The 24085-nt window shown below is 38.0% G+C and overlaps 1 protein-coding gene across 1 annotated transcript in view; it reads left to right on the top strand.

Moving 5' to 3' along the window:
* The first annotated feature begins 2881 nt into the window (after positions 1-2881).
* Positions 2882-24085, top strand: part of RICTOR (RPTOR independent companion of MTOR complex 2) — a 75370-nt gene continuing 54166 nt past the window's right edge. Inside the window, exons 1-3 of the mRNA XM_017823623.1 lie at positions 2882-2986; positions 3153-3200; positions 19322-19419. Coding sequence (XP_017679112.1) covers positions 2938-2986; positions 3153-3200; positions 19322-19419 — 195 coding nt within the window. The 5' untranslated portion in view covers positions 2882-2937. The remainder of the gene's footprint in view (positions 2987-3152; positions 3201-19321; positions 19420-24085) is intronic.

Here is a 24085-nt window from a genome sequence, read left to right as displayed (position 1 = left end):
GATTTAAATCTTGAAAATTTATAATTCACATAGTAGTATCCTCTACAGCATACTGCATATTCCTGTTTAGCATATAAAAAGGCTGCCACAACATGGGGGGCATAAGGGACAATTTTCTGATTGGAAAAAGAAGGAACAAAGAAGGTTTTTTGTGACTCCTTTGCACATACGCACAAAAATATGTCTCTACCTTTAGAAGCCCCTCTCTACTCCCTGAACATGTAGAAACATTTTACCATGGTTTCAAGATTAACCTGCCTTTCAAACTTCCGGGTGACACTAGAGGTTTGTTATGGTCCTGTGTGACATACTCTGCAGGTGGGAAAGGAAATACACCAGCAGCTCACAGGAAATTCTGCTTTCACACTGTGTTCTCTGCTACAGAAGATTTACTTATCTATATAGAGACGCTATACTCACATAAAATTATAAAGCAGGAACTCAGACTAAACTATTCTTATTCCCTATTTGGCCATTACAATATCTTTTCTTTAATTGGATTTATAGGATTCAATGTACTGTGATTTAAACACTGAAAGACAAAAAAAATAAATTGAAGAGGCTGTCATATGCTGGATCAACTGTAATTTGTGACACACAAGCAGAGTGCAGAAGTTAATTTTCTCTTTGGTATTAATTTCCCTCCTTCAAATGAATGAGATAGCTTTTTTTTTCTCCTCTATGTTTCTCCACCCTGCATACTCAGGAGCAACACTGGATGACGAAAATGTGTAGCAAATTTGATGGGTAAGGAATATTTATAATTTTTTAATTAGACTGCTGTGATTCTTTCCCCATATACAAGGGAAGAATAGTACATAGGAAAAGCTCTAAAACCAGATCCCATAATGTCCTCTACTCTCACAGGGTGAGGATTATTCATTCTCACACCAGTTGGTTTTGTTTGATTTTTTTGTTTTGCTTCGTTGTTTTTTGGGGTTTTTTTGTGGGAAGCTCCTGTGGTAGTTAAGTAGTTAAGGTTAGTGCATTTTTCCTATTTTCCATTTCATGATAACAAAAATTTAAAAATCTAACGTTCCGTTTTTCCCAGTTGTGGCAAATATTAATTATACCTCAAACTGCCTTTAATGTAGACTTAAAACTGACATTACGGCATTCTTTTGTGTGTCATTATCAGAGACAATCTCAATTTTGTCCAAAGAATTCAAATATAACTAGGGTGAAAAAGAAAGAGGAAACTGAAGCCCCGCAAGTTAAATGTAATATTTTGATTATTAAAGGATGTCTGCAGGAACAAAGCTGCAAAAGGGTACTCTGGAATTTAAACCTTACTCCTTTCTTACTCTTCCTTATTGGAAGATGATGTTCAGATTCTTTTAAAATATATCAGTCTGTCTGACTTTCTATCTATAAGGGAAGAAATAAGTGTTGTATGATAATAATAATAAATGCTAACTCATACGGCAATAGTGACAAATGCTAACTCACAGCACTTGGCATGAACGTCCAAAGCATTTTACATGCAGGTTACAAAGTTCAAATCTGATTCAGAGTAGGCCAACCCTGAGTGGTGTTTCAAAGCTTATGTGAAAATAATTAGACACAGGAGAATTCGTAGTAAACAAGATACAAGATTAATACCACTAGCAGTAGTTAATTTTGCATTTTTAGGGTGTCAAGGGTTTTCCAGACATGAAATTTTAAAAGACAGTCCTGAAGCCTATTGATGAAACTCCTCGAGGATATTTGACATGTTTTGGTCCTGTGGATGGATGAGATTTTACTATTTAGAGCTTTTAATTTTGAGAACCCGTGATTCCTCCAGAACATTAGCTTCATATTTAATAAGCAAAAATTATGATACAGAAGTTTTTTAAAGTGGTATTTTAAATTAAATATGCTTGATATAATTCTATTGAAACAAGATTCTCATATGTGTGATATTAACTATGTCAGAAAGTTTTTCCACTCTGTCTTCACAAATAATTATTTTACTCATCTAAATCAGTATTAAAGTTTTAGAAGTGCATCAGTAACTGTGAAATCTAATTTACCAATTTTTAGGTAAAACTTATTGTTTATGAATACTTATAAGCCCCAGATTTTTATGGGTAGTGCAGGATCTGAATCGAAAGACCTCCGGAGAAGAGGGAAAATTCAGAGTGGAAAATGATTGACTAGAAAACAGGAAAGCAATTATCTAAGCTTGTGAAGCTATTTTTATACGTCTGGCTACATCTACACTTCAGCTTGAGTATTATTTGCTGGTTTTGTTCCCGAAAATTTCTGAAGTCTGTGTGCAAGAATTTGCCTCGTCTGTCTGAAGTGTCAGGGAACGATGTTAAGGTGTTATCTGCATATCTAAACTCCTGCTTAAAAAAGACATGATCGAGTAGGTAACTACGCGGTTTCTTAGAGTGGGACTTTCCGACTTCTTTTTTTTTCTTTAATATATACACTTATTAGTTAAGTTCAACAAATATAATTGCTACTTTTATATTTGTTGGAACTTAACTAAGTAGCAAGAAATAGACCAACACTCGAGCTGCAGAGAGACCAACCTCGCACAGACCGAACAAAGCGGCGAAAAGCTTTTTTTTTTCTGTTTGTTTTGTTTTTTTTAATTACTTCACGCATTAAAAAAGCAGAAAACATCCGGCGTACAAAAGCCCCTACGGTCGCGGAGCACCCACGTGAATTACCACCTCGTCACAAGGCAAGGAAAAAAAAAAAAAAAGAAAAAGAAGGAAACAGAACAGGCAAAGCTCGTAAAAAAAAAAAAAAAAAAAAAAAAAAAAAAAAAAAAAAAGAGAGAGAGAGAGAGAGAAAGAAAACGCAATTTCAGCTCCGAGGCCGCTCCCTCAGCCCAGCCCCGCCCACGCCTCCTCAGCCGCCCCGGGGCGGGGGGGGGCCTCGCGCGCCTCCCCTCGCGAGAGCGGGCGAGGTTTCCGGTGTTGTGGCTGCGGGGCCGCAAACATGGCGGCTACGCTCCGCGCCCGCTCGCTGAGGCACCTCCGCATCCGAGGTGAGGAGCAACCCGCGGGCCGCCCCGCCGCTGCCCCATACCCACCGGCAGTCCCCCTGTCTCCTCTCCTCTCCTCCCTCTCTCCCTCTTCCCACCTCCCTCTCTCCCCTGGCGCTCCTTCCTTCGCCGCCCGGCTAACGCGCTTCTCTTCCCCCCGTCCCCGCAGGTCGGAACGACAGCGGCGAGGAGAACGTGTCCCTCGATCTCAGCCGAGGTATGGGCGGGGGCGCCGGCCCGGGAGGGCCGCCTGAGCCTCGGTGCGGCCGCGGCGGGAGGTGTGGGGGGGGTCGGGCGGCGGCGTGGAGCGGCCTGGTGGGGCCGCGGGGCCGAGGCCGCTGGTGAAGCCGGTGCTCGGGCACCGCGGGGCCGCGCCGGGGCCGCTGGGCTCCTCCCGCACCGGCGGGCGGGCGGGCGCTGCGCTCCGAGCCTCCGGTGCTCGTGTTTACAGTGCCCGGCCCTCCGGCCGATCGCGCCCTGCGGCTCCGGGCAGCACCGTGAGTGCTCCTGCCACCGTTCCGTGTGTATCCCTGCCTGTCGTGAATCCCTGCCTGTCCTAGGCCAGCTGGCTGTGAGCTTCTTGCTCCAAGACCGGCAGCCACTCGTCTCCCCTTTGCTTGTTAAATTGCTCCGAACATCCTCCGCTGCCCTCAGATGTGCGTGTGTGTGCGGGGGGGAGGTAAGAGGAAGGAAGCAGCACTGACATCTGCTACACACCGAGAGATTTTGCCGCAGGCGATCGGGAACTCTCCTACCTAAATGTGTAATTGGTCTTGTCTTGCTGAGCACTAAGGTAAGCGTTAGGCTCTCTCAAAACAGATGGGTAAAATGCAAAAAGCTGGAATATTATTGCTCTAGAAGCAATGATATTTCCTGGAGCAAAGGATCCTAGTCTGGGAGAAGGAATAAATTTCATGCTGGTGTATAACTGTTCTGCTTCAGGAGATTCAGGACTGCTTTTACTCTGTATAGATCAGTTTTATGGGGAAGCAGGCAGGGAAGTGACAGAATCAATGAGATAAAAGTGAACGGTTAAACATAAAGCAAGTACAAACATTAGCAGTATAAGTATTGTTTTCTACTTAGTAAGATGCAGGATCAACAATTCCTTTTCTAAGTCTCTTTTCCTCCAATATGAGTGTTTAGAAAGGGCTGAAAGTTATCTCCATGTATATGTATCATATTTACAAGTATGTTTTAGTTCCTGGGAAGAGAGCTAGGGTTTTTTCAGCTTAAAGAAGTAGGCTCTTATGTCTCCTCTCTCTCCAAATGGATATAATTGTTCCAGTGAAATGTGGTCTTTAAAGTCAAGACAAGGGAAACTTTTGCCAACAGAATGTGGGATGAAGGCCTTAACAGTTCAAACACGACACAATTAGTACTGTAAGCAGTGCTACCTGTTTATCTGCAGAATCAGAATTTTAATCAATGGGTTTAGTAACTTTTTTATGTTGTGTAGCATACTGAAGTGTTTTGATGTGAAAGAACAATACACAGAATTTAAATGGTGGAATGGTAATTTTTAGATGTGGTCTGTTTGAAAGCTTTTACTCAGAATTCCATAGGCAACCATCATTGTGATACTGATTTTTGCCATGAGCTGTTTTCAGCCACCCACTGATTTCAAGAGACCTGTACTAGTAGCAGTAAAACTACTTGACCTGTATGGTATTGAAAAGAGGCTCTCAGGTAAGATGCAAAACATTTTTAATACCATAAAATCTGTTTTGCAATGTGACTATATAGCTCCTATTAACAACAGTAAAAAAAAATCATTGCAGTGGTTGCAGTTGAATAAAAAGCTGCTTTAAATTTAAATGTCATCTCTTATCAAAAAAGTGAGAGTCTTGATATTTTGTTGGAAAAACTGCAGCTTACTGGTCAGTAATCATGTAGCACTGTATATCCGCAGTAGGTATTAACATCATTTTAAAGAGAAAGCAAAAGTAGGAAGCTTAAAAGTCATAGCAAGACATTAACTAAGCTAGATGATAACTTGATCTCCACAGTGAACACAATGAGTATTTGTTTTTCCAGCTGTTAAAATGGTTATGTAAGCAATTAGTTCAAATATTTTGTTACCCTAATTTGCTACTAATAGTACAGTATTTTGGTTCACTGTGTTGTGCAGATCGCATAGTTTTCCATAGGGCTCACCTTTGCATTAGCTTAAAAGAACATTCTAAAGTTTTTTGTTTCCCTGTACAACTGAACTTTGTGTTGATTAATATGGAATACCTGATTTGGGCCAAGTAGAGGATCACCATAAACAGTGTTTCAGCCATATGCTTCTAGTTACAGGGGCCTCCTTGTTACAAACAAGAAGTTATATTAGCATTGCATTGTTTTGAGTAGGTTTCCATTAGTAATGGTTTGATGAGCACGACTTAGCATACAGGTCAGTCCTTCACTCGTCTGTACCTGTGGACTATATTCTAACTATGTTCTTCCCATGCAAGGAACCAGTGCTGTTATTAAGAATTTCAAAACTAATAATAGATGCGGGGTGAGCACTACCCCCGTTTATGCTGCTTTGGGTCCTGCTTCTTCCTGGCTTTTTGTGCATTAAGGCTCAAAGAGTGCTTTGCTGCATGTGGAGCCAGTCTACATTTCTCTGCATGTGTTTGGTTTGCTCTTTGCTGCAGTAGTTTCAGGATTGCTGATGTTCTCTCACAAGACGCCTTATTGTTTTTTTTACTATGGCTACTTTAGTAGGGGTTTATTCTTTGGAGATCCTTCGTGCTCTGCCTTTTTAAAAATGATACATAATGATGGTTATGAATGAGATTTTATATGATAGTGGTTGATGCATTGTCTGTGTTTGTGTAGGTGTGTGTGAATTTTCTGTGTAAAATATTAGCCTGATAAAAGATGATAATGTAAAGTAAGTATGTGGTTTGCTGTTTTGGGGCAGGAGGGTTTGCTTTTTTTTTCTATTTGTTTTTGAGTGGGGGATTGGTTCTTTCTTGGTGGTTTTGGTTTTGTTTTTGTTTTTTTTTTTTAATTTTGTGTCTGAGCCACTTGGCCCTGCCTGTACCCCGTCTTTTAAAGGGATTCAGATAAATCTTCTCTTAAGAAAATCAGTTTGCTGAAAGGATGATCAACTGTGGAAGAATTGTCCCCAGGACAATTTTGGGCATAATTGCTGGTATAGTAAGAAAAAACTGTACAGATACAGGTTAAATTCATTGCTTTTGTCTGCTTAAGGTCATGTGTCATGTCTTCTGTTGATTATAAAATTGCAATTAATAATTGGGATTTAGAGCACTCAGGTTTTGGCCTCATGTTATGTTACCTACTCAGAATAGAAAAGAAAAGGAAAAGGAGGGCAGACTTGCCACCAGTGCAACTCCCATTGCAGTCATCTGGAAGGAATTAGCAATGGGATGAGAGAGGCTGGTTTAATTAGACTACTGAAATCAAGCTCGTAACTCCTTAAGGCCAGAAAGGACAATGCAAATATTATATATTTTTAGTGTAATTCATCTTTGTTTCTGGATGTTTTATAGGTATTCCAAGCTGAATCACAGCAGCTCATATACCTCCCAGAGCTTTGGGCAAGCTCTAAAAGGCATGTGTAATCCACACTTGTTTTGCTCCTAAGTTCTTTCAGGGAGTTGGACTAGGTGACCTTGAAAGGTCCCTTCCAGCCCAAACCATTCCACGATTCTTTGCTCACCTCTGTAGCTGAGTTGTCTTATGCTGCTGGGTGATCAACACCTTTTTCCTTGTTGGAGTTTTAGCTGTTGCCTTTGGGTTGTGAAGGCTGAGGTAGTTTATAACTTGCCTAGTTGAGAGCATAGTGCATTATCTGTAATCAGGCTTGTCTTCCTTCAAGGGATCCCTGTTTTGGGGGAATCTTGTAGCTTAGAGCTTGCAAAGGCTATTAGGAACTTTACAGAGCATGTTCACTTACAGATAGAGGGGTGCCAGCTGCTGATGGTTGAGTGCTGTATGTGTTCATTTCCTCCTTTTTGAGGGTAACAGTCTTCACTTTCTGATACTGTACTCTTTAATCAACTGAAATGTACCTATCTCAAACGTCAGTGCTTTCATTTATTATTCGTAAACACGTATTATAAGGTAATACTTTGGTTTATCATCTTCTCCTGTACAACCAATTCTCTCTGTTTTGTAAATGTTGAGTCTTCTAGCTATAACACAGGACATGTATGAACAAAGTAGCTGAGAAAACTGGCTATTTTTTTTTCTCTTTGAGAGCAAGTGTCACAAAACTGACTAGTGTTATCTGAGAAAATACCCTTTTCCTTTTTTGCCTCCATTGTTAATAATTTCCTCCTGTCATGTAGGTAATAATAAAACATACAGAGGTTCCATATAACATCACAGGGTCTAAATGGTGTTACTTTTCTTACTGTGCTTGCATCGCTTTAAACCATGTAGTATTTGATTCCATATTCCCACATGGCAAATCGTAGTGCATTGCATGCAGGGCAAATATCTCGGGATGCTATTTGCAGTTTACAGCCCACAGAAATGTCGGGCATTTTTAAGGGTTATTTGTGGGATAGTCAAAGAAGGCTGGATGAATTTTGTTTCCAAAGTCAGCTTGAGATTTGATGACCACGCTGTTTTCAGCTTCCTTCATCAGTATGGAAGAAGCAGGGGAGGAATACAGGGCACCTGTCCGATACTGAAAGCTCAAAGTAGTGGGGGAAGGAAAAAACCCCTTTCGGAGTGGTGGGGAACCAGTGCTGAGATGGCAGCTGGTACATACTTTTTGGTGGCTCAGAGGCAGTTCTTCCACACTAATGGAAAGACTGTTGTGGAAAGCCTGTAGGTTCTTCTTTGGATACGTGGCCTGGCTTGAAAATATGGAGAAGTGGGGCTCCACCACATCATAGAAACAGTATTTTAAAAACAGCCAAGTAGTCATAATGTGTGGGCACCTTTCACCCTCACTTTGTAGTTTGCCACCATTCTGATGGGTAACTATAGCAGGATGTTTTGTTAGAGCAGGTCACAGGGAGCAATAGCTGTTTTTTGCTCCCTTGTTTGTGAATCTGTAACTGAAGCTGTAATAGTAGCAAAAAGGTAATTAGTAACATTTTTTTCAGCTATTCTGAGATACAAAGGAGCAACTTGAAAAAAGCTGTCAGAGAGAGATCTTACTGTGCTTACTGTCTGAGAAATGTTCTACTGTGTTATTCTTGTATATTGAGGTTTTTATGTAGGGGGACCAAAGGAAAGTGATAAAGAGGGTGGCCTGCTAACTTTTTTGGCAGTGTGCAAGCTTTTGATAGGTTTTAAAAGTAAGAGAGTTAGAAGGGCTGAGTACATGCACTCCAAAATTAAGGCACACACTTAACTTTCCTGTCTGCGCTTGTGCTTGCACATGGGCTTTAGATGACTATTGCTTTGGAATTGTACAGTGCATTGGCCTGGTTAGATTAAGAACACTTGTGTACCTTTGTCTTTGCTTCCTAAGTGCTGCTTTTATGATTGTAAAACTTCTCAGAGCTACAAACATGGTGTGTGCTTAAAATATTTTCACTTTTCATTTCTTGAAAGTAGGAACAACATTTTCAGTGAAGGAAAAATATTGACAAAAGACCACTTTAAAACCTTATGACTTGCTTATCTGTCATTAAGGTATCTCTAGGAATTGGCTACTGCTATGTCTTTGAAGATCTGCACTCATATCTGTGTTTAAAGTTCTTGTGTGCAGCATCTCTAAATTTGCTTCTGTGTGTGGGTTCTTTGTGGTTCAGAGAATAAAATATCTTGTATTTTCTGTTTTGCAAAAGAGATTATTCTGTGATTTGCATCAGTATCAATATCGTCTTCGATGTTTAGGCAATGCTGTGTTTTCACAACATTCCACAACATGCTTCCTCCCTACTCACCTGAACCGGTGAAGTATTAAAATGTCTTGCTTCCTTCTTGATATGTTTGAATCTCTGTGATAAATGCTATTCAGGTTTTTTTCATTTGCTTCGCACCACCCCACTTTGAGGTTAGTGCAATGCCTGGTTTCGCCATTTTTTTCCATCTGAGCCTATCCATTGTAGATACTGTGTAAAGAAACACGCCCCTCATCATAATTACAGTAAATAAGGAAGCTGTGTCAAGGATAGCCTGCCCAGAAAGAAATACATCACTTGCCAAACTGATGACCTTCATGCATACTTTACCAGTTACTTAGCAATCTTGGAAGTTTTCCCTTAGTAACATAAAGAGATGCTTAACATCAGGTAGGGATTTTTCTCTTTTAAGTGTAAAGTGAAATAGTCAGTTATATAGTTATAGTTACAACTGCAGTTTTCCTACTGTTTATATCCATACAAACTCAAACCTGCAGAGGAGGGCAAGAGAGCTACAGGACGGCTTGAGAATTGATGTTGAAATGATGGCCAACTGGCCTGGGGGAATGTACTGAAAAATCAGATAAGTTTTTCTTAACTCTTGTACTTGAGATTTCATAATGGATACTCCTGTCTGAAACTTCTTTTTTAAAACAGTTAAGTGACACAAGACGTCTACTTTTAATACCGACTATCTTCTTGCAACTAAGACATAAGCATGTGTGTTGAGGCTTTGATAACTACACAAAATATGTTATAAAATAAGAGCCTTGCTTTTCATTGGAGGTGTTTTTAACTGCATGCAGGTAGGCAGATGCTAGTACAAGACTGCAGGTAAATTTGTACACTGAGCAGCACTCCTGTGGTTAGTTACGATACAGAAGGGAAGGTGACGTAACGTTGCTACACCCGTGCTGGCTGATATTTGTCAGTTTTTTAACTGGAGCACTCATAACTGTCACAATCAAAAGTATTTATTCCAGTTTAAAAATCTGTAATATTGGATTTAATGCAGAAGTGATTTTTTTTTTTTCATTTGCTGGTCATCTGTTTGGTGATGGAAAATTTGGGAAGCAAAACTTCAGAACAGGGTTAGTGAGGAATGTTTTAACTAAGATGTTGTGTCTAGTGAAGAGGAGGAACACTGGTAAAGATGCATAAGTGAGAAAATTGAGTTAAAAAACCCCAACCAAACAAAAAACCCCAAAACCCAACCAACAAGAACAAAAAAATGTACTGACCACTGTATTTTTTAGTTACTTGACTGAATTTTACTTTTAGCACATATCTGAAAGCTTTCTAGTATGCACCTCAATGGTGTCCTGCGTAGGTTTGAGTAAATAAATGTAATGAGGAAGTCTTTTCACCTAAATTCTGCCTGAACAGCAGTAGCTTATGAATCAATGTTATTCATTAATAAATTAGTCTGAGTGATAGAGTGTTTATGAAAGTTTTCCCAAAAGGAGAGATTTTGTTTCTAAATTTACTGGTTCTGTTCTTTGCTATCTGGACTTCTCTAAGCTCACTTTAATTCAACTGCTACTTACTGCTATGGTTTTGGCTACATATCACCATTCACTTAGGTGGTTTCTCCTGCAGTATTTCAGAACAATACTTTTTAAATTACCTATTTATCTATTTATTTGTATGTTTTCTGACATTCATTGTCTGACATGTAAAATGAAAAGCACAAAGATTTTTAATTCTCTTTCAGTTGGAGAAATGGGTAGTTAACATAATTTTATGCTGTTTATAAGTGATATTTTCAATAACCTTTCAAGTCCTAGACCAAAAGGATGGCAGAATGGTAAAGATGAGCAAGGACAGTTACTTGCCCATATTTGAAATGGCTCCTGTCAGTTAGCACTTGTTTGGCTGAAACGAGGTATCTACATCTCTATGCCCTATTTGCATAACTATTCATTGTGAAATGAACTACAGCTGTTGATTTAAGACTACAGAATGATTAATAGGAGGTACTTGTGCACAGAGGTAAGGTATTTAAAGCAAAACAATATGGCCTTGATTTATGGAAAAATACACAATAATTGTAAGAGTAACAAAGAATAATTAATCTCTTCATGTAAAGATGTATGGTGAACAACACAGGGATTTTGTTTGGGTTTCTTTAGCAGCATAAAATATTTGTTTCCTGCTTGAAGGGTACATAGTCTATAAATAAATACATATATTTAAAAATAATTACTTCATAAAAATAGAGGACTATCAAGAACAGCTGTTGCCTGGAAATTACTTCTTTAAAAACAAATTATTAAATCTGTAAGTAATCTTATTCCTTTGTTACCTCCTGAGCATCAGTGAAGTCAGAATTCAGCTTGAGCAACCTCATATCTAGAGAATTTAGAATGTGTTCATCTCTTTCTTTATGCAAACCATATGTGTGTGTCGTGGGTAGACTGGTTTTTTCTTTCATGAAATACAAAAAATGAAATGGAAAAAAATTTGCTGTTTTCATAAAAGTGATGTTTGCAGCTCAGATTTTTAGGTTAGTGTGTTACCTCAGTGGAATAGGTTTTCCTAAGTTGGAGCTGACCAACATGTTGAATGTCTCCTATGTTCAAAGAATTGTACCTAGGTCTTGTTCTGAAATTTATAAATGACATTCCTATACCTTCTCTTAAAATTACCTTTACAGGAGAAAGTATAGAAGTCTTGATTGGTGGCAGCAATGTGACTGTATGAGCTGTGTGACACAGGGACCTGTCCCTAATACAAGGGACTGAAGTTCCCAAGCATCATCAATCAGCAGTATTCTGAAATCTTCTGGTTATAGCATTTTAAGGTGGGGTAATTAACATATCGCGTATTTACCACAGTTTAAAGTTTTCCTGCTGAAGTTAGTGCTGTTTGTCAATTACTTGTAGTTTCTAGATGTCTCCATTTATTGTTTGAGTATGTTATTACTTCGATGTTTCCAAATTGCCCTTCGTGTCTTGATTGGCAAATTGGGTGATCCTACGTCTGCTGATGTTGCTGGACTTCTTACATGACTCTCTGAGTAACAGGATATTTCTGGAGACAGTGGCTACCTCCTGAAAGCTTAGAGTTTATCAGAAAGGGCCAGGTAATACTTACAATTTCAGGTTCTTGAGCAAATCAAAATGATTCAGAGAAGAATCAGAATGCTAATTGAGAAAATAGTCCTAGAATAGGATGATATTTCTCCCTTTCGTAAATTTTCTTTTAATGTTAGTTATATTAACTTGCTTCTCACTTTGATAATACTCAACAAAGTAGGTGATCAGGATTCTCTTGAGTAGTTTTGAAACCAGATTTGCCTGATCTGCTCTCTAAACAATAAGCGAATGATGTGAGGAAGGTGCACTGTATGTTTTTGTTAAAACAACTAAAAATTGATCGCCCTGAATTTTCTGTTTCTAGAATTGGTGACAGAAAAGAAGAAAATGGGTTGGAAGAACTGAAGATAATTTTCTAAGCCATTACAGTAAACTTATGTTCGTCATTCAAATCCATCCTTGATGTTCTGGGAAGTATTAATTTGATTTGTGTACTGACATGACCAGTGTTTTGTATCTGGGAAAGGCTTTTACTGACTTTGGAGCATAAGAACACTTGTACTGGGTCACTCCAACCTTGGCAGCAGCTGATAATTGTTGCAGAGAAGAGAGCAGAACAGGGCAAATAAATACATAGTCACGCAGTTACAAAGTGTTTCTCAGCCTCCAGCATTTTGATTCTCTGTGTTTTTTGTCTTTTTTTTTCTTTCTCTTTTTTCTTTTAAATATCTAAACTTCTGAAAGTTTTAGAGGAAGTTCTTCTTGAGTTTCACTGTATTTTGGAATACGTGTATCACTATGAAGTGGTAATGAAGAAATGTTAGGAAACTGTAATCCTAGTTTGGCTTTAGTCATCATAGTATACAATTGTGTATGTACTAGTGCGGAGAGATGGCATTGTGGTGGGTTTTTTTGGAGAGGGGTTGGGTATAAGTTTGTTACTCTCTTTGCTGACTGCCATGAAAGAGAGGAGGTGTGCTTTTTTCTCTATTACTGAGCCCCTTGCATCTATTCATAGCTTTCTTAATTAGTAGTCATGAAAATAATCTGAGTTCTTAGCTTTTGTTTGCTTTCTATTTTCATGAACCTGAGTTACTGGAACTTACATGTATTGAAAATAAAGTGCTCTTTGTATGGTTAAAGCTAGTTGAATCCCGTGAAAGCTATAGGAATCAAACTAAATAAATCACATGAATCACTAGGTTCATTCTTCAGAAATCTCACTTTTGGTCACCTACGCTCTTCAAGGGGTTGTTCTCAATTTTTAAAACTTGATATACAATGTGGATTTTTTCATCTAAAATTTATAAGACTTATATGGCAAAACATTACATTATACCAGTGCAAAGTATTTCACACCTCACTGATTCAAATGTCATAATAGAATTTTAACTGTGATCTGGTTTAGTATTCAATACATTTTTCAGCATAACCACCTTAACTTGATACTGCTAGCAAACAGTTATTTATGTTTTTACCATATAAACTGAGACATATCTTCAGTCTAAACATGTGTTATTATGTTTTTGGAAATCCTTGGTTGACTGTAAAGTATTCATGTGCCAATATTTTTTTTAATCTGGCAAAGTGGAGTTGATGTGTTAACTTAATTCAGGAGTGATCTCTGTGTCATGCAGTTTGCTTTTTTTTATGTAGCTTTCCCTTCTTTAATTGTTCTTAGGTTTTCTGTGCAGTTTCCACCTTTTGAATTAGATGTATATTAACAATACTTTCATATCACAAAGATTACATAATTGCCCTGAGGTTTTTTTCCCAACAAGTTGATAGTGGTTTGATATGCCTTCTCACTGATATTTCATTTCAATATTAAAGGTCTTGATTAAAAAGTGGTTTAGCAGACTGATTACTTGTCATATAGTCTTACATAGACACCTTGAAGATATTGATTTCTAATGTTTCACTGCTTTTAATAACTGATAAGTTTTTCAGCGGAAATGGAGAACAGTGCATTAATGCTTCTAGTTGGTGTGTTTCCTTCAACTTCCTTCATTTTGGCAGCATGTACTTCAATTAAGAGCAGCTTGGCAATATGCAGTGGCATAGCATTTAAACTTTAAAAATCTCTTAATAAATGTAGTGTACAGAAGTTCACCAGGATCATCCGTTTATGTTGTGATTCTTTCCTTCAGAAAGAGGAAGATATCTCTTGTGTTCTTAGTCAACAGTGAGATGCTTGAGTATAGTGAAGTACAACTTCCTTCTTTTATGTGTATTTAGTCTTTTACTTCACTTTTTGGCCCTGTGATTCTAGCAGGTGTGACATCAGCTGCTAGTGGAGTCTCTCACTTGAGAGTTTACTTACTGTACATACATTGCTGCTGTGTACAGCTACTTTTTTAGCATCTACCAAGTGATGGATATGAAATACACACTCCTCAGTTTAACTCATTATGCCTGACTTCAGAGTTGCTGAATTATTTGTGTGCTAAAGCCTACCATTTTTTTTTCTTTCTGTCTTTTTTATTCACATGGCCATAACAGAATAGCGAGTTGGCATGCTGCTAGCATACTGAATGTGGTCAAACAATGCTGCTAAATCTGTCAGGGGAAAGGAAAGGAGTCGTCACTTGTGCTAATATAGCTGTTGCTGGTCCTATTTCATCCCTGCATTAGATGAAGCGCTCGCTGTTTTGTGTAGATGGACCTCTGTGGTGTTCTTTCTCTCTGGAGAATGGGATCTGTCAGAACGCATCATGATTCTCACTGGGGAAAAACAATGTCACAATCCTGAAGGGGTGAAAAATGAGTCAAGCCCTAAAAGGTCATGAGAGTTTGAAAACAAACAACAACACAACATCGAAGATTTTTGATATACATGCATCTGTGAGTTACTTTTAGGCATAGGAGGTCATGGAATTCTTGAGGCTAATGTTTTGAAAACACCAGCTTTGCTCTGTGCTAAAGATTATAATTTTAAGTACTGGGTGTTAGTGCAGATAGTTGTGGGTGAGAAACTGTGTTTGGTGTCACAAAAGTAAACAGAACAACTGCTGCTACTTCAAAGTGTTTGCTGTCCAAAAAAAGGCAGACAGATATTCAGAAAATGAGATAGTAATGATTAGCAAGCTAAGCTGTTGCTGCAGAACACAAGTGGGCTGGTTTGCAACTTCTATATATACCAACAAGTTTTATGATGGCATTTGAGCAAAGTGGCTTTGTGTACTGTAGTTGGGATGATTTGCCAATTGTAAAGTACAAGTAAAAAAAAAAAGATAGTTGGACATTTTTCTACTGAGCGTCTTGTGGAACAGGTACATCCTGCTTTCATCACTCTACCTGTGAATGGCTCAGTGGTTCAACCACTTCTGTGTGGATTTTGTAAGAATTCAGTTTGAGTGGTAACTCACTAGAGAACTAAGATAGCCAAAAGAACACAAAGGATTCTGCTGAGTTATTTAACAGGATAATTTGAATGTAAATGTGTGCTGAAGTAGTGTAAAGGATAGGATGTATCATAGTGGGACGGGAGAGGGAAGGGAAGGGGTTGTGCATCTTTGGCAGAAGAAAGCTGTAAGATCAGCTCAGTCATTTTGCACAACTCCACCCTCAGAAGCACTATGGGAAAGAATGTGGAGATACTTGGTTGTTGCTGTGGGCCGGCTGGAGATCACAGAATTGTCTAGGTTGGAAAGACCCTGGGTCATCGAAGCCAACCATAAATATAACACTGCCAAGTCCAGCATTAAACCATGTCCCTAAGTGCCACGTGTACACATCTTTTAATTACCTCCAGGGATGGTGACTCAACCACTTTCCTGGGCAGCCTGTTCCAGTGCTTGACAATCCTTTCGGTGAAGAAATTTTTCCTAATACGAGTCAGCATCTCAGTAATAAATGAAGTGAGTCAGAAAAGAATAGGCTTTTTGAGGGGTCTTTAATAAGTAACTTCTTAGTCTTTTGTTTCAGATACAAAAGCAGGAACTTCTGAAGAGCTAAAGAGTAAAAGCTAAGAAATCTCTGCAGCAGTGGTCTGAACTGGGGTCCTTAAAAAAAAAAACCCAAAACAACACACACCATCAGCACCCTAACCCCCTCACCTTATGTTACAGTTATTAACTTCTTTTATAAGATACTTTTAGTGAGAGAGTTCTGGAGTTTAAAATAAGACTTCAACTCAAAAAGTCTCCTTTAATTTTAGTTCCTTCTGAGGTAGGATGCTGTTAGAAGGTCTTTATTTCTTTACTGCCTTATCTTTCTTAAGCGGTAGTGGTTTTGATAGAAGTGTGAGACATCTAACTTGCTGTATTTGTATTATCAATTCAATACTGGAAATGTCTGTCATGTTCTCAGTTTTCTCACAGGTTTGTAGATCTTGTTCTGGAGTTCCCACTTTGCTTCAAATTACTGATTTGCCAGTGAAGTTTCTGGGAAATACCTGGCTGCCCTGCTAAGCACTGCAGAGAGGGTTTTCCTCAAACTTTTCTGTTTCTAGAAATGAGAGTTTTTCTCAGCAGAAAGAGGACAACGTGAGGAAAAGTTGCTGTAACTGCAGTTTTTCATGCACAAATAGAGGAAAATGGTTTTAATGCATGTTTTAATTAGGCATCCTCATCACACAGGTCTGCCATTACTACAGGATTGTTAATGTGGGAAATTGTAGTATCATTGTGTCCTGGTTTCTTCACATCCAAATTGACTGCCTTTCTCCAAGGCAGCGCAACTCACGCACTTCTGAATTAGTACCTGCTTTCTCAGATAGCGGAATAGGAATATTGATTGCCACTGAAGTGCAAGAGGTTTTCTGGGCTACTCTCATGGTCTTTCCTGTCCATACAGCAAACTTAGTTTTGGTAGAGGTTTACTGGTTTACAGCTTACCGTGCTCATGTAGCTATCTGCACTTTCAGAAATAAAACTTTTAAACATACTTGCAGGCATTTTGGAAAGTTACTTTTGCTGCTTGTTCTCCAGGGAACTGAAGTAGAAAACTCTGGAAAGCTCTAAGACTGCTCACCTGGGATCTTTGTTGTGGTGTAAAGGGGTATGTTACAGGTCCAAAAGTGATGTGAGCCAGGGAAATTCCCACACGTTACCCAAGGCAGACCAAAGTATAAATGTCAGCCAAACTGTATTTTCAGAGAAGCCAAATTATGAAGAAGTTATTTTCCTCTCCTGTTATGTACCCCTGAAATCAGGGGCTATGATATAAACTATTTGTGGTGCCATAACTATGCTAAACTACTTGTTTTCAGTGTGCCCTATCCTTGGAACTGTTAAAGGCCAGGTTGGATGGGGGTCTGAGCAAACTGGTCTAGTGAAAGGTTCCCTGCCCATGACAGAGGACTTAGAACTAGATGATCTTTAAGGTACTTTCCAACCCAAACTATTCTATGATCCTATGGCTTGAGCTATTGCAAACCTCTTAAACAGAATTAAGCCCTGGAAAAGCAAACTATTCAGAGGAATCCTAAACTTGGGATCTCGTAAAAGTCTTACTGTGTCTAATTTCTGTGATCGTATCAAAGATTTTTTTAATTTTTTTCTGGATTGGAGGTGGTTCAAAGATGTGCATGCCCATATTCCAATTTAAATTCAGAGTTATTGGATGTTTGGTTTTACTATGCTTACTGTTCAGCAGTGCAAGTGTGCCTGTACTTGAGTATCTGATTGTTGACTTTGCTTACGCTGTCATTAGATCTGTGGAAAAGGATGTTTCACATCAAGCTGGTGGTAGCAGAAATTGATGCCCAAATCTAAGAACCTATCTTGCCTTCCCAAAATCTCACTGATCCTTTGTCTGAAAATTGCCAGAATTATATGGTGTGACAGTAGCATTTCTCTACATGTACTAAAGTTTCATTAAACAGTATAGTCAATACAATTGATTCAACTTAGCCTTGAGTAGGCATCTAGCAGCTCATCAGGCTAATTGCTTTTGACTTCATTGGCTGATAGACAAGATATTCATTGACTACAGTGGATTAACAGGTTTGTACACCTTAATTCGGGTGACTACCTGTAGATGTCATAATCTTTAAATGCTGTCTTGATGCCTGATAGTGGTTCAAGTACATGATCTTGTCTTTCCAAATATGTTCTGGATATATCCTGACAAGATTGCTAGTTATGTTTGCTTTGTAGATCTGTTGGTTTAAGATTTTAAACTACAGGTGATATAAAAGCTTGGTTTATAGAGAGGTGGTGACGATGCTTTCTTTCCATTTCCATTTCCTTTGTATAATGAAAAATATACAAGTACATCTTCAAGAAGAACAAATAAAAGACTATGTATGTGCCACAAATTCAACTCCAGCTGTTCATTCTGCAGTAGGAGGCAAGTTTCTCTTGCTGAAGCTAGTGTGGGGCACCACACACAAAAATCCTTCTCTGTCCTGCATTCCAGGTGTCTGATGTTTGGACTCTTCAGGTGTTTTCTGAAGGCTTTAATTTATGTAACACAATTATTTCTTTTTTTTTTGGTAAGGTACTACTTTCACTAGTTTACATTTCCAGCATAACCTTGGTATTTCATTTATTTCAAGCTGCTGATAGTATTGTTGTAATACCTATCCTCAGTGTCTAAACCAAGGCTGCATGAGAATCCTGCAGCCAAATATATCTCCCTTTGAAAACTGTCCTGTTGCAGTACCATGATGTGCAGAGCTTACTGCAGTTTCTGTTACAGGAGCTCCCTGTGTACCCAGCCCCATTCTGCTTGTTCCATTCTGCCTAATCTTCCAACCTCAGTCCCAAAAGTGGAACAATATTGTCTCTTCTCACTATCATAGTCCCTTTTCTGTTTTCCAGCAGAATGCGGGGTCGTCAACTGGTGTCTGAATTCTGGTTTGTGGGGTTTTGTTATGGGTGAGGTTTTGGTTGTTTGTTGGGATGGTGGACTCTTAGGAAGAAAGGAGAAGACATTCCTAGCCTCTCTGTTTACCTTGTAGTTCACTTCCCATGTCACTAGAAAGGTCTGGCCCTCTATTCAAAGTTTAGGGTCATTGTGGAAAGTAATAGGGAGAGCAGAAAAGAGGCCCATGTTTACAAAATTCCAGCCCTTTGTCTGGAAAAAAAGCAATAATGTGATATGTCAGTAACATACGGTCCTTTTCCTTCCGTCTTTAAGCTTACATCTTGTCTTTCAATTGCAAGGGGATTAAGGATACAGTTGTTCACTTATGAGATGTACGGATTGGAGTTTCAGACACTAAATGGATTTCTTTGTCAGCTGTAAATCTAAAATACTGATTAAAATCTGCTTTAAAATAAGAGTATCTCTCCTTTATGGCCTTTAGCATTTATTTTCCGGAACGCAGGTATGCCTGCTTTTGGTTCCAAGCATAAATCAAATTGGTGCTCCTTGGAGCAAAAATGCTCTGTATCCCTAACTGAGGCCGAGAGAGCACCTATTATATTTATGAAACTGCATGTTGAACACATGTTTAGGGGGTTTTTTTGGTTTTGGGTTGTTTTTTTTTTTTACTGTATCTGCTAATAACCTGTTTTCTTTTGCAGACCCCTGTGATAATATGAGAGAGATTCTCCAAAATGTGGCCAAATTACAAGGCGTGTCAAATATGAGAAAACTAGGTCACTTGAATAATTTTACTAAGGTAAGAGCTCAAATGGTGTCATAAAACTAGTAATCCTACAGGCAAAATATTTTGTATTTACTCTCAGACATTGGCTGGGAGATTAATGAAATCACTTAGTATCATGGAACAGTACTTGAGGTCTGCATACATACTATGGGAGAAGAAAGTATCAAATAAAGACAGGAATATATGTGAATGGAGAGTCATACTAAAGTTTGAGTTCATGTTTTGCTGGCTGAATTTTTGTAGTATTTTAGGGCTTAGAAGATTGAAATACCTCCCAATTAATGGGTTAAGTTGCATAAATAGAGCTAAAGATTAGTTTTTGTGCCACAGAATTAAATCAAAAATGTGAAATGCCAAACTTTCTGGATGTAAACTGATTGAATATGGTGAGTGGGGAGGACTCATGCATTTTGGCTATTAAAAGGACTCCTTGTAAGATTGGCAACTTCAGTGGTAGTGTATGACATTCTTTTAGCTGGTGGGTGAGTATTGAGAACAAAATCACAATAAAAAATAAATGTATTTTCTAATGCATTAATAGAAAATGTGTAAATGCTATTTTCTAGATTGGTTCAGAGCATGTGTAGGTGCACAGCATTCACTGAGGAACTGAACTTAGACTGAAATCTTTTCTTTGGGTCATTGCCTTGCGTCTGTCAGGCATCACCCATTGACAGAATGCTGCTGTTTTCACTGGGATTCCAAACTGTGTTGCAAGAAAGCCCTTTATGCTGCTAGAAAAGTCTGACGCATAGCTGTGTTTTCCTTTTGTGATAATCTGGAAACTTTTAAATGTGAATGCTTCCATATTCTCTAGTTGTCTTAAAATTAAAGAACTGGATTAGGTTTGCAGATGCACAATTCCTAATGGAAAGTCAATATTTGAAACTATGGATCTTAAAACAATGTAAATTCTGCTATTGAAAAATCAAATGTTAATCACCCATAACTGGTAAATTAGTAAATAAGCATACTGTAATTGAAAGAGGAACCAAAAATTCTTTTTAGAAGATAGTTTGGAAAAACTGAATAATTCCACAATTGAATATTTGAAGAATTTTCCATTAAAAATGGAAAATACTTACAGAAATGCAGGGAAGTTTTTCATAAATTGGACTTAAGACTGGCAGGAAATCATGAGTTTGTGAGAAGCAGCTTCCTAAAATGAAATATACCTTTGAAGGTGGAGACTGTAGTTCATAACCTGGTTTTTATCCTAAATCAGAGTGACCCTGTATAAGAGAATCATACTACTGTGTTTAATATTTAACCCTTGTTCTTATATTCATCTCCCTGGAATATGTGCTTTACAAATGTACAGCAGAGCATTTGGTTTTAAAAACTCTTCCTATTTCTGTTTGAACTGTAAATACAGTTATGAGAATAGAATAAAAGTGGCAAGTTGTACTGTATTGTCTGCCTTGTGGTTGGAACAATTCTGTGTCTTTCATTCCAGTGGTTAAAAGTGAAAGCCTGGAGCTTGAGGGAAATGGTTTTATTTCCTTTTTGCACTCTGTTCTTCTACCCTGAACTAGTGTATAGTCTCAGTTCCCCCTTTGCGAGACAAAAGCGTGAGTAAGGTTGATGTGCTAAGAGCTGAGGATGTTTGTATCCTGTCTTGGAATTGAAGTGAACTTGATTTGTTTGTAAATTCTTGCATTTTATAATCCATTTTTGAAGGGCTAGTTTTTATCTAGCATATTTGTACTATGGACGGGGGAGGGACTTTTGAAAATTTTTAATAGCATATATTAGATGAAATAATATGGAAAATCAATTAAGTTTAACTCTCCTGCTAGGAATTTTCTCTTATACTTAAGAGAAAATGTCTGCAGTAGTCATATTTTCCTTCAAAGACTGCAAATCTGACTGTTCTAGTTCTTTGGTCAGGGGAAGCAAAATGTTGATATCATGTGGAAACAAGTGCTGGAAGTTAACATGGAGTTTCCTAGTAGGGATCATAATAGATACCAAATTTTGAATTAATTTAAAGATGTCTGAGGTGTCTTAGATTTAGGTTTCTTTACTTGAAACAGGGTGGGATTTTTAAGGTGAGGTTTGTTCCCCTCACCTCCCTTTATTTGAGGAGAAGGAAAGTATTCATCCTTTAAAAGTTACTGAATTAGTACTGAATTAGACTTTATGCAGAAGTTAAATACTTTGATTAAATTTTTTTTATTTTTTAAATTTTTTTAAATAATGGTGATCAGCAGTCAACAGGATTTATTACTTCATCTGCAAGAATGATACTGTAAAACAGATACTTTGTGCGTAGGTGATATAAATCCCTTTTCATTTTTATTTGCCTTCAAAACTAGTTAACTAGTTAACTAGTGACTTTCACATCTCCACAACACCATTATTACTGTGCAAAGTATGCTGTATGCATGATATTTTACAAAAAACTTAGATTTCATTAATCAAGTTTTAGCTAGTACTACTACTTAGCTAAGTCATTGATGTTCATGTTCTTGGCTCTTTGGCTGCAGAACGTAGGTTGTTCTTGTCCAACAGGTGTTTTAAGTTTTCTGATCCAAGAAATTAGCATTCCCAGTCTGGTGATGCACGGGCTATGGAAAGGTGTGTTTAGTTCTGAATTGCAGCAGTGGCAGACTCAGAAATCTTAGCTGCTTTGAATGACAGCAGACTCCTCCCCTGCTGTTTGTCCACCTAGTAAGTGGAGTTGCAATTTTTTGGGCAAAAACTTGCATTATCTCAATCTATATTCCTTTCAAACTACCTGTATCGCTATTTAAGCTAACCTAAATTCTGACCTGAAAACTGTTTGAGAACTTGACCTCTGGTAAATGATCAGTGACACTTTCAGTTGTCACAGCAGTTCACAAGCTTGGTATGTGCTTTTAGCTTCAGTAAGCTGAGTAGGATTACCCATCTTTCGTTTATATGGCCACCTACGTCGGGCAAGAGCCTTGAAGTTTCCCAGCTTCTGCTGATTAATACCAAAACATCATGGTTACTTCTTGGGGGTTTTCCCCACCCCCATGAAAAGCAGTAAGTGATAAATCACTGAAAACCAGAAGAAACAGTACAATTGCAATTACCTAGTGGAAAATATCTTTGTGAGTTGAAGTATTTATTTATAATCCTGTATTATAGGAGGTTTATCCGACTGGGAGCTTCTGAGAGATCCTTTATACCATTGTAAAACTAAAAGGGTATTTTACTAATGAACTGAGGAAAAAATCCACAGACGATGTAGGGATTTCTGTTTTTCTTTCAAAAAGGAAGGTGCTTCTTAAAGGACAAAAATCAAACTTAATTCACTTTAGCTTAAACTTAGCAATTGAATAGCATCAGTGATACAGTGATTTGGAAAATTATGTTTTCAATCTGCTCAAAACTAATTCTGTCATTATTTAATGAAGCTCTGCTGTTCTCTCTATGTCTCTTAGCTTTTAACCATGCTGCAGACTTTCATTGTGACATAGATTGAGTGCCTTGGATATGGATATGGCCATAGAAACTTTCACGAATCGTGTCTTGATTGTAGTCTGTGATTTGAGAGTCTTAGCTGTCTTTTGCAAAATCTAAATGTTAGAATCTGAATGTATATGCAGACTGTAATATTCATCCAAGTAGATAAACCATTGTCAGCAAAATGTGAAATGTCGTGATGATGTAGCAAATTGGAGCAGAACATGTGCTTAGGGACATTTGGCTGTGAAAAACCTGGAGAGAGTATGTGTCTAAATCTAGAGTCCACAATTTCAGTAGGGGCTTCTCTTAAGACTGGGATCTACAAAGTAGTCTCCTCATAAATGTTACCAGCGGTGGTTCAAACTGTATTTCCAAAGTTACAGTGCAATAATTACATTTTGGATGCATAGAATAATGTAATATTTTTACCTAGTAATTGCTGTGGCTATTCTAAATATGAAATTGAATGGTCTCAGTGTGCACTCCCCTTGTATGAGCTGTTGACCTCCTGTGGTTTTGTTGTTCTGAGCTACCGTTTCCAAGACATGTTGATATGTTACTCATATTACTATGACTCATCTGAGTAGCATGAAAAACTCATAGCTGACAGTAAACATGAAAAAAACCTTCACTGTAAGTTAGTCACTCTCTGACCTAGTGTAAGTACCATTTTGTCCCAATATTAAATCTCACCCTCAAAGAGTCTTTGCTGTGCCTATTCATTGTCTGTTATATCACAAAATTTTAATTTTAAAGTTGACTCATTGGCACTTTTAAATTGCAAAGTATACTCTAGTTTTGTTTCTATATATGTATATATAAAGATATATAAAATTTACAGTGTGTATAAAAATATATTTTATATATAAGATCTATGTATGGAAAAATATAAGAAATATAAAAATATAGAGAATTGCATAATTCCAAGTATGATATGATAATCCATTGCTATTTTAATGAAATATGTCAGTGTATGGCTAAAGGTAGATTTTAGTATTCTGGTACTGGTTGCCTACAAACTTATGCTACAATGTTACGTATGTTACGGTCAAACATAGGACAGTTACTTAGTTTTGTCAGGAATTCAGCCATCTACAAATATCACTGCACTTCAGTCAGAATCTTTGGTCTGCTTAATGTTGTTTGAAGGTGAAATGAGAAGAGAGTGGCAAAGTTTTTATGTATTTAAGCCCAGACATTTATAACTCAGCAACACCCAAAGCATTAAGACCAGCAGAAG

The sequence above is a fragment of the Lepidothrix coronata genome, unplaced genomic scaffold (genome assembly GCF_001604755.1).
Source record: "Lepidothrix coronata isolate B3197 unplaced genomic scaffold, Lepidothrix_coronata-1.0 Scaffold104, whole genome shotgun sequence".
Classification (NCBI taxonomy): Eukaryota; Metazoa; Chordata; class Aves; order Passeriformes; family Pipridae; genus Lepidothrix; species Lepidothrix coronata.
Note: the sequence above shows the minus strand (reverse complement) of the source record. Positions and strands in the feature narration are given on the sequence as shown.